Source organism: Cryptotermes secundus, unplaced genomic scaffold (assembly GCF_002891405.2).
Source record: "Cryptotermes secundus unplaced genomic scaffold, Csec_1.0 scaffold1287, whole genome shotgun sequence".
Taxonomy (NCBI): Eukaryota; Metazoa; Arthropoda; class Insecta; order Blattodea; family Kalotermitidae; genus Cryptotermes; species Cryptotermes secundus.
The window spans coordinates 16,914-27,796 of NW_019738892.1; the positions used below are offsets into that span (position 1 = coordinate 16,914).

Below are 10,883 nucleotides of genomic sequence, written 5' to 3' on the forward strand. Positions count from 1 at the left end.
CTCACTAACATAAAACACAGTACACAATACACCAGACAGCACACGTATTAAAGATAAGCAGCGACACACACAGAGAGAGCCTACACAGAGTAAGTACAAGTAACAGTATAAACATATAAGAATAACATAACATAACATAAGATAGTAATACGAATATTTGTATATTACAGACAATACCTGAACAGCGTTAAACAAGAAGTGGCCGCTGCAGCACTATAGACATAAGGCATGTACCCTGAGAAAATTTTAATTTCAAAATTTGAAAAAGAAAAAGAACAAAAATCTTATAGACATTTTAACTTGAATTAAAGTTTTAAAAGAGTGCTGAATTTAGAAATCAAATTAACGCGTGTAAGTTAACAAAGATTTTATACAATTAGAAAGACTGGTGATTATAAATTTTAACAGGCAGTGTAACAGCTACGTAAGAATACACACCTGATGATGGCCAATTAGGGCCGAAACATGTAGTGTGGAGGAGGGAAAGAAAAAAGAACTACAATTAAATTGTTACACTGAAGACGGTGTTTGTCTCATATATATTGTGTGAGTGTAACAGGATGCTCAAATATAATATCCCCAAGTTTCTGACAAAATTTAATGCAGTATCGCTGCTCCAAGCGTATTGTCATCTTGAGCGAAACTAGAATGCAACGAACACGTGTTACACCACTTTGACATCTGGCAGCCACAGACGCATCCGGCAGTGTTGTGCGTTAGCAAAAAATCACGCATGCGTAAGAAAGTCCCTTTCACCACTACGCTCAGTTTCCCCACCCCTTTGTCCATTACCTACAGTGGAAAAAAATAAAGTCGGATACTTTTTGGACATACGGTATACTTGTACTAATGACATTTAAAGAGTTCACTTTTATATATTTACATGTATGTTCTCATTTGTCAAACAAGTACTGTACATTTGTGAAGTTTTTGCACTCATTCTGCTTCCACAGAGGAACACTAGAAGGCAAGAGGCAGAAACCAGAATATGACAAGCTTCTTTCAAATCCAATGCTTAAATTTTCTGGACTGTACCAGGATGGCTTTGCAGATTTGGTGGTGGTTTGCCAAGTATTTTCTGATGGCCGGCCATTGGCTCTTCCAGTTTCCACTTCTTATAAGGCTTTTACCACAAGATGGAAGTAAGTATAACATTGTTTTGCATTTGTTAATGTAACACCCATGTTGCAGAGTTAGAGGATGTTGGAATTTTTAACCATGCTTGTTGGATGTAACTTTTTTATATTTGTACTATGGTAGAATGTTGATGCTGTTCTTGGCATGTCTATTAGGAGAGGTGAGCTGGTCATTTGCATCTAAAAGTGCATTATGACTTTTTGTTACATTCAGGTTTTATAAAACTAAAACTCAAACTTTTGCATATTTCTTGTTTTTAAAATGCAGAATGTAGTGCACCCCCGAGCAATCCATATTCCATGGAAGCCTTTCTTAATCACACACTGCTCTTTCCTGGTTATGTGTGCTTTTGAATTGGCTTATTTTGTTAAGTTCATGTAGCTTAGAGTGACATACATGCATATACATTTTACATACCCAAACCATATTCTGCATATTACTATTTTACAGTGGCATGCTTTATGATTTACTTATGATTTACTTTTTATGTTCATAAATGTGTAATGTTATTACTTGTTAAACAAGTTGTTAAGGGGTTGGATGATGTTGGTTTTTTGTAATGCTGTTTTCACTTTCACCTTCTGGGCTCAGAAGAAACATGTTGGTGGGTATGTGTTTGAAGCAATATCTTGGTATGGATTTCGCCATCCTCTGAGGGTTAACCCTTTGACGTGGTCATTTAAATTCCGCGGCCGCGGCTCCTGCGGTAATATATTCAGCCGGCCATTTAAATTTTGCTCGAAAATTATTTATTCATCATTGTTCTTAAATTCTATGAGATAGGAACATGAAACTTTCACTAAAATGATCTTAAATGGTGGTTTTATAACCTTACCTTATAATATGGGNGTACCAGGATGGCTTTGCAGATTTGGTGGTGGTTTGCCAAGTATTTTCTGATGGCCGGCCATTGGCTCTTCCAGTTTCCACTTCTTATAAGGCTTTTACCACAAGATGGAAGTAAGTATAACATTGTTTTGCATTTGTTAATGTAACACCCATGTTGCAGAGTTAGAGGATGTTGGAATTTTTAACCATGCTTGTTGGATGTAACTTTTTTATATTTGTACTATGGTAGAATGTTGATGCTGTTCTTGGCATATCTGTTAGGAGAGGTGAGCTGGTCATTTGCATCTAAAAGTGCATTATGACTTTGTTACATTCAGGTTTTATAAAACTAAAACTCAGACTTTTGCATGTTTTTTGTTTTTAAAATGAAGAATGTAGTCCACCCCCAAGCAATCCATATTCCATGGAAGTCTTTCTTAATCACACACTGCTCTTTCCTGGTTATGTGTGCTTTTGAGTTGGCTTATTTTGTTAAGTTCATGTAGCTTAGAGTGACATACATGCATATACATTTTACATACCCAAACCATATTCTGCATATTACTGTTTTACAGTGGCATGCTTTATGATTTACTTTTTATGTTCATAAATGTGTAATGTTATTACTTGTTAAACAAGTTGTTAAGGGGTTGGTGATGATGTTGGTTTTTTGTAATGCTGTTTTCACTTTCACCTTTTGGGCTCAGAAGAAACATGTTGGTGGGTATGTGTTTGAAGCAGTATCATGGTATGGATTTTCCCATTCTCTGAGTGTTAATACTGGGATATTACCATGTAATAGACTATGCTGTTTCACCTTCATTTTACATCTATACAAGTTCCATGCTCTTCAACATGCATTTGATAGTTACACAGTTGCTAATGAAATTATTTGAATTGTGATGGTTTATCATTGTCATGACAAGAAACTGGTATTCCATATCCTGAACAGCACATTTCACAACACCTTCATAATCATTTTTTTAAGACCCACTTTAATATTTCCTTACCAGCTGTAACACTCTCCCCCAAGTGATTCCTCTCCATGAGGTTTTGAAGCTCAGGTATGTTTGTATAAATGTCTTGTTTCTTGCATGTGTGCTACTTATATTGTCTGTCTTATTTCTCTTATTTTAATTTCCTTAATAATGTATGATGAAAAGTACAAATTATGAAGTCCTCTGTGTCATTTTCTGTGTTCCCCTCATAGTAATTAACAAACGAGATGTGTGTGCATGCACATGGGTGCCCATGCATGTGTGAGGGGGGAGAGGGCGGGTACATGCAAGTGCATGTGTGAGCATATGCATGTTTGGAGGTCTTTGAAGCATGTTTATCAAGTTAAATTTAATATTGTCACAGTGGCAGCTATTGTCTCTGAAGATGGAGGTAGCATCTTATCTCAGATGATGTAGTTACATTTACAATGTTTACTGAAGTGGTATTTTGGCTTCACTCTGCAGCTGGAATGAGTGGGTGACATTGCCTGTGATGTTCAGTGACCTTCCTCGCAATGCTCAGTTAGCACTGACTGTTTATGATACAGTGGGTCCTTCTAAAATCCAGCCTGTTGGAGGAACCACCATTTCCCTATTTGGCAAGCATGGTGTGTTTAGACAGGTATGATATTGCTTTATATCATGAAATAATCAGCACCTTTACACAAACAAGTAAACTGGACATTGAAATGCAACACAGAGTAAGGACGGATACATAGAATGGAAGATGCTATGGCTTTGATGTGCATAAAAATAGAAACATGAAAATGAGGCCAAGAATTATTAAAAGAAATGTACTCTCTTTGATATTTGGGGAAGTACAGAGAAGAAATGAGAACATCTTAAATTTAGTTCATGAGACAATGCCCATAAATTTCTCTGATGCAGAAAATATATCTGAGATATGAAACAGAATTTAGTTTGAAGAATATTATACTGAAATAATAGCGTATATAGCTGAAATGTAGATTTTCACAGAGGAATTGAGAAAAGTAGAACTGAGGCAGCAGATACTTGTATGATGAAATAAAGAAGAAGATACAAAGTTAGCAGGTTAGGAAATGTACATGTAGCATTACAGTTCTAGCAAATTCATTCTGTTATTGCCTCTAGATTTTCAAATACGAAATGCTAACGTTGATGCTGTCTTATAAATAGCATAAAACAAGCAGGGTGGATGAGCAGTGGCAAACTACTTACATCATTACACAGCTTAAAAACCCCGTTTGTGTAGTTACGTTGAAACCTATAAGACTTGTGGAGAAAAGTGTACTGTGCATAAAATGTGTGCTATATTTTTCTCTTCAACTTCATTTTGAAAAATTTTTGCTCTGATAAATATTTAGGGAGTTATATGTTTTGCTCAAGATTCATGCAGAAACCCACATATGTCTTCATTTAAAGCATCCCCTATTGCGTGATTATAATCAAAACTGGAAAGGGACAGTAAATTTTAGTACAAATTCAAAGTAACAAATTACCAGAAATGTGGGACAAGACAAACAATTGGGAAGTGAGTAGGCACAGTTTTTCAACTTTTTTCGTTGTGAATGTGCTAAAAATGGGATTTCTGGTTTGAGAAGAAAGGAAGATAGAGTTTCAATGGGAATTTTTGTTGAATAGTTGAAACATAAATGTAATTTAAATCAGTGAAAGAGTTAAAGAGTCTCTGGATTAATTTTGTAGCAACTGGTCTACAGACTGGAATCAGGGTTTGATTCTTGGCGGAGGAAAGAGACTTTTCTCTTGTTCATTGTGTCCAGACTGGCTCTAGGGCTTACCCTCTCTCCTAGACAGTGAGTGCTGGAGGCTGTTTCCATGGGGGTGAAGGGGGGGGGGCTTGATGTTTGATCACACACTTCCAGCTAGATTCATCATTACATGTTCACTGTGTAGTGCTTAATTAATTATGTATGGGGAAAACTTTATGTTTTACCTTTACTATCACATTGAAAGTAAAAAAAAAGGTAACGCTATCCCTGTAACAGGCCATGGAGGCCCATAGAGTTGTGAGACATTCAGGCTCCCACATTTTCTAGACAGTCAGCTCAGAGATAGTTGTGAGGTTGGAAGGATTAGGATAATTAATTCCAGTGACCTCATCGGGAATCAAACCTGTGACCTTCCAGCATGTAACATAGTGCCTCAGCCAGCTATGCTACCCTGTCCACCAGTTTGAAAGTACTATGAATAAATAAGTATATACAGTTATTACATATATGGTTATTACATATTATATATTATTACCATGTATGTGTGAAGTATCATAAACGTACACAGAAACTACTGGAATAGTATAGAAGAATAGAGTGGTAAGTGAGGAAGGAAAAATACTGTGTAGAATTAATGTTTGTGTATAAAGCAATAAATGTGTATATGGAATGCAGATTTGGAATGGTTTTTTCAAAGATTGTTCAGAATTAAAACAAATAATGCCAAGAATGTCAAAAACAGATTTTGTATTTTTGTTTTACTGACAGAACTATAAATATGTCCCAGGGAATGTTGGATCTGCGAGTGTGGCCCAGTCAAGAAGCTGATGGTAATTTTCCAAGTTCCACTCCTGGAAAAGCTAGGGATCATGGCAAGGAACAGATGCAGAGGCTTGCTAAGGTATGGTTTCCATGCTGAGGTTTTTTTTTTAAACATTTCTCTTCTTCTGGTGAAGCTGTTCCAGTAATTTTCTGGCACAGTTTTTATTCTGAGGTGATTCAATATCTGACTCAAGTTTGTGACTTAATTATAGTTTCCGTCTTATGGATTAATATTTGGGTCCATTATATTTGAGATACAAGATGCTTTTGTACATCAGGTGTATATTATACTTTTTTCCTCTACATACGACAAACTGTGTGTGTGTTGGGGGAGCCAGTTATTGAATTGCTGAATGAGTCACTTCCCAGTAGAGGGGGAGTGACCAGCAGTAGTCACACCACTCCTCTCTTCGAAGAAGAAGCCCCTCATCAAAACAGGAAAAGGCTTTGAAAGACCAAACATATGATCATGGGTTCCAACGGGACCTGAAATAGAGTTTGACAGTGCTGATGAGGCCAGCAGCAAGTTACCAGACTAACAGCAAGCAATATGGAGGAGAGTGGTGTAGCAGTGTATGACCCGTCACTTGAAAACAATGTCTCAACGGGCAAGTTGAATACGAATAAGAATTGTATACAATGCTTAAACCTCGGAAGAGAAGTATGAATGCTTGCTGGTTGTAAGTGTAGTAGTATGTATGATGTCTGTTTTTGTTATGAATTTTAATATTTAATAATTTTAACTGTTTTAATGATACAGCTTGCCAGTGTGTGTGGAATGGTGAGGTGTGAATTTGACTGTGGTTTTTCCACGACGCATGTGTGTTGTCCTGACAACTTGAGCTATCCGTGAGAGGCCTGATTATATATTTTATTGGACAAAGGACGAATGATGTGTAGTCATCATGAGTTTGTAATATGTGACATGTTTTATATCGAGCCCTATGGGGAGATGATTGGATCCATGAAGTGAAAATAAATGTAAATGTAAATGTAAAACAGATAGAAGTAGTTGCATGACTCCAAGAGTTGTGAGGCAGAAAAACGTGGTCATGAATTTCACATGGCATGGAACCAAGAATGACTCTGCTAGCAAAGACCTGCAGGCATTTACCAGGAACTGGAAGACCCACCCATTCTCTCATTGAAGAGGAGACTCCATTTGAAAACACACAAGTGGTCTTGAAATGAGCAAAAGTTTGGGAATGGGTCCCTGTGGGATGCAAAATCAAGAATGACTGTGCTGACGAAGCCTGCAGCAGTTGCCTGGAAATTAAAAGGCCAACCCCTCCTCCCATTGAAGAGGAGGCCCCGTTTGAAAATACATATGTGGTCTAGAAACAAGCAATTTTTTTTTTGTGTGTCCTAATGGGGTCCAAAATGAAGAATGACTGTGCTGGTGAAGGCCAGCAACAATTTAGTGCTCTGCTTGGAAGGGAAGCAGTTGAGGACAGGAACTGTTGGGCACTGAAGTATTAGAATTCCTGCTTTTGAGAGCCATGACTGAGCAATGAGTACTTGAAAGCATAGCAGACTAGGAAAGACTTGAAAAGTTCTGTAATTAATATAGGATTAAGAATAATAATAAGAATGCTCTAACTCTGTAGTTAGAGTGACAAGCATCCAATAAATTAATTTATCATTCCAAATCCTGTGTTTAATCTCTAACATGTGACAGTATAAAGAAATCATAATGTAGGTACACAGATCTTAATCAGATCAATGAATGACCCACAACAAACATAAATTCTGTCCAAGATAATGGTCTTGTGGGATTTGGTGCCATGTATCTGGTAGGTTGATACTATCATTTTGGTGGAATGTGCTCTCTCAATCTAGAAGAAGCTCAGTCTTGTCCCGAGAAACTGTCTACCAAATTATGTGGCATCACATTCTGAAACTGTAATCTCAAGTCTCAAAATTCCTCTCATTTGGAAATGAAAATGAGGAGGGAATCTTGACCAGGGCTACAGAATAATGTCTTCAAGTGGCATATGTGAGATTTCTTGAATCACTTCTGCACAGAGCATGAAGTGAAGTAGGATAAGTAGAGCTGAGGAATCCCACTGTTGTATTGCACGAACTTCCATGGGTGCAAATCTTGGGTTTTTTTTAGCTTGGGTTACTGTACGTGTACAGTGGAACAAGAAAATTAAATTAGTTTATGAGTAGTATGTTACCTTTGTGTTGTAGATGGCTATGGGATCCAAACTTAATCAAGTCAGAATTGTTTGATTGCTTGAAATTTTAAGTATATTATCCATTGGGTACCTGGGACTCTTTCCCCAGAGCTAAAGTGGCTGGGGTGTGAAGCTGGCCGCTCGCCTCCAACTAGTGCCGAGGTTAAGCAAACTTGGGTCTTTACCTCTGTATATGTTTATATATTACAACTAAGTGAAAGTTAAAAACATCTACTCCAGTTTGGAGTACATATTTTTTGATATATTATCTGTAATTTTAGACCCCTCATTAGTCTTGTGCATTAATGGCCATGGGGATCCATTGTGCTGACCACACGACACCCTCTATCTGCTAAAGTTGGCACTAATTTCGCCGACAGGCGGCGGTCGCTCGGTGGATATAGTTTGCTTGCGGACTCAAACCACAGAGTTTGTTTGTTTGTTTGTTTGTTCATTCGTTTGTGCATTTATTGCAGATATAAAGCTATTGTTGAAGGAGCTGATCAGCAGTATTGTTTCTGCAGTGCACGAAGGCACAAAATATTCTTCCTTGTAATCTGTTGAATATTAACACTATTACTAAATATTTTAGGTGTCTATTATAGATGGTAATGAGATCTATATTTATGTTATGTTGTAGCACCTTCTACAGCTCCTAAGAGGACATGTTTAAAAACTTTGTTAATTTTTTTTAATTGCTAGTGGTGTGGGACTAAGTCCCTTGTACTGCGACCACTTCTGGCTTATTGTACCAGCCCCAGATGATAGGTGAGGGTGATTGTGGAGCAATTGGTGAAATGAAGATTGGCAAGGGAAACCGAAGTACTTGGAGAAAACCTGCCCCAGCGCCACTTTGTCCACCACAAATCCCGCATGACCAGACCCGGGATCGAACCAGGGCCGCCGCGATGGGAAGCCAGCGNTGACTAACCACTTGAGCTATTGCACGGCCTAAAACTTTGTTAACTCAAGCCTTTGCTGATCATCATAATGTATATATACTTTTGCACTGTTATGTATTTGTGATGTTATGATATACAAGTTGTTTTACTATACCACATTACATTGTTTTTAACTGTGCCTTCCTTTCCAGTTAACAAAAAAGCATCGTAATGGTCACATAGCCAAAGTGGATTGGTTGGACCGTTTGACATTCCGTGAGATTGAGTTAATCAACGAAAGAGAGAAACGAAACTCAGACTATCTGTATCTCATGATAGAGTTTCCATTGGTTGAGTTGGAAGGGGTACCGGTAAGTTGATGAACACTAGATATTACAAAAAGTTAATTTTATAGTAATAGTAACAATGTATAGGGCCACTGGAATAGGAGTGGAGCAGCTCTCTTTGGATATATGGTTGGTCATGAAAGAAAAGAAGTCTACAAAACCTCTTTACCATGTGAGCAGAGGCCATACAAGTCCAGAGGATTCTAATTGGAGGTAGTATTTAGATCCCTTTACAAATTCTTAACATTAGTGTTGCCATTTGCGTGCATATTCTTACTGGTCATTAAACTGTACAATCGTCTGAGTGTAAAGTTTGGTGAGGCATAAGGTAAACAAGAGAATGAGGAAGCTTAATAATTGAGATATATAATTAGCAGTGAAATTTAACATTTTAGCAGCAAGCTGAGTCAGTTTTGTTTTGGTGTTCAGTTTACACCAAGCAGTTACATAACAGATTTGTGGAATTATTGATGATTAAATCCTAGATATATTCAACACTTTGTGACATTCTTTTTAAATTTTTCTTACCAACAACAGAACAGTTATTATTGCTGGTGACTGTACTGATCACTTTGCTGTTTTTCTCTAGTCTGTTTATTTCTGAACTGTTTGGATATTCTGTACTCTCGGATTTTACTGAAAAGTAACACTACATGTCAGAAATAATGCCTGTTTGATAAACTAATTCTGTTGAAAGACACGTAATTTGTTAATGTTATTACCCAAGGTTAATGGAAGGGATTAGCAGAGAGCTTGTCTGAACTTGATCCCCATTTGCATTAGGTAATATGAGATGGCTTTATGTGGTAGCTGGGTGTACTGGGATGCCATTGATTGTATTACTTAATACAACTCTTGTGCATACCTTAATGGCATTAAAATTTTGTATGTTGCATGGTGGAAATTTCTGCTCTGTACAGTACATGCTGTCTTGATATCAAAGCTGGATATTTAATAGGCACAAAGGACAAAAGTTCATGACTGAACCATTTCTGAAGTGACATGAATAATGAAGGTTTACTGAAGTGTTCATAGGAACAGAATTATTCTAAAGATCTGCCTCATTTTTCTAAATTTTGAATGTGCTCTCAGCACTACAGAATTCAAACTCAAGTAGCAGTTTGTAAACTCCTGTACAGAATAAATTAAGCTCTCCTGGTTCTGACTGAGAAGTATATCTCTTTATTTTATAAAGTGAACAGTGTCCTGGTTCTGACTTAGAAGTATGTCTGTTTATTTTATAAAGTGAACAGAGTCCTAATTCTGACTGGGAAGTATATCTGTTGTGGGATTCTCTTAACGTGTAGTCTTGTCATTACTCCTATGACAACCCACTTCTTCGGAACAATTTGTTGGCCCTAAAAAGGACCGTGGTTACTGTTGCTGTTGCTGCTTGACCGGTTAGGTATCGCGGCGCGCGCCGGTGAGGAGAAAGGCTAGTTACGGTGAATGGCGGGTGAAAGGCTAGTGGAAAGGCAAGCCGTTGAGCGCGGTCGTGGGAGCCATGAGGCAGTGGCTACGCCAGAGGCCTAGTGAGTCAGACCGTGACGCGACCGCCGGCGAGTCCAGGCGCTGTGCCCCAGTCAGTCGGGTGTGAGAGCGCTGGCGAGCCGAGGCAGTCGTGCCTGGCGAAGCCTGCCGATGTTTCCGAAGACCGAGCGCTGGCGACGAAGCCTGCTGGCTGAAGTTGCTTGATGTGGCTAGCTTGTAGACTGGTGATGTACTGAAGTGAACTGCATAACTCGGCTCTCGAGTCGCTCCCTTTTTATACGCTGGTCGGTGGGGCGGAGCCAAACTCGAAAGTGAGGTGGAAGAATTGATTGGCTAGCGCGCGTTATGACGTAGATGCAGGCCAGGAGCGATCCCAGTATAAATATGAATGTTTGAAGCAATCTGGTTGGTTAGCGCGCGTGATGGTGAAAAGCGATGTGAAGAGCGAGCGTTGCAGAAATGCGTGATAATGTGGGATGTTCCCACA

The 10,883-nt window shown here is 38.4% G+C and overlaps 1 protein-coding gene across 2 annotated transcripts in view; it reads left to right on the forward strand.

Moving 5' to 3' along the window:
• Positions 1-10,883, forward strand: part of LOC111871322 (phosphatidylinositol 3-kinase catalytic subunit type 3) — a 46,543-nt gene that overhangs the window by 4,995 nt on the left and 30,665 nt on the right. Inside the window, exons 2-6 of one of the 2 annotated variants that reach the window (XM_023864349.2) lie at positions 954-1,056; positions 2,012-2,097; positions 3,429-3,585; positions 5,463-5,576; positions 8,771-8,929. In XM_023864349.2, the coding sequence (XP_023720117.1) occupies positions 954-1,056; positions 2,012-2,097; positions 3,429-3,585; positions 5,463-5,576; positions 8,771-8,929 (619 nt within the window). Of the gene's footprint in view, positions 1-953; positions 1,143-2,011; positions 2,098-3,428; positions 3,586-5,462; positions 5,577-8,770; positions 8,930-10,883 lie in introns of both variants that reach the window. The other variant, XM_023864350.2, reaches the window with a different exon arrangement.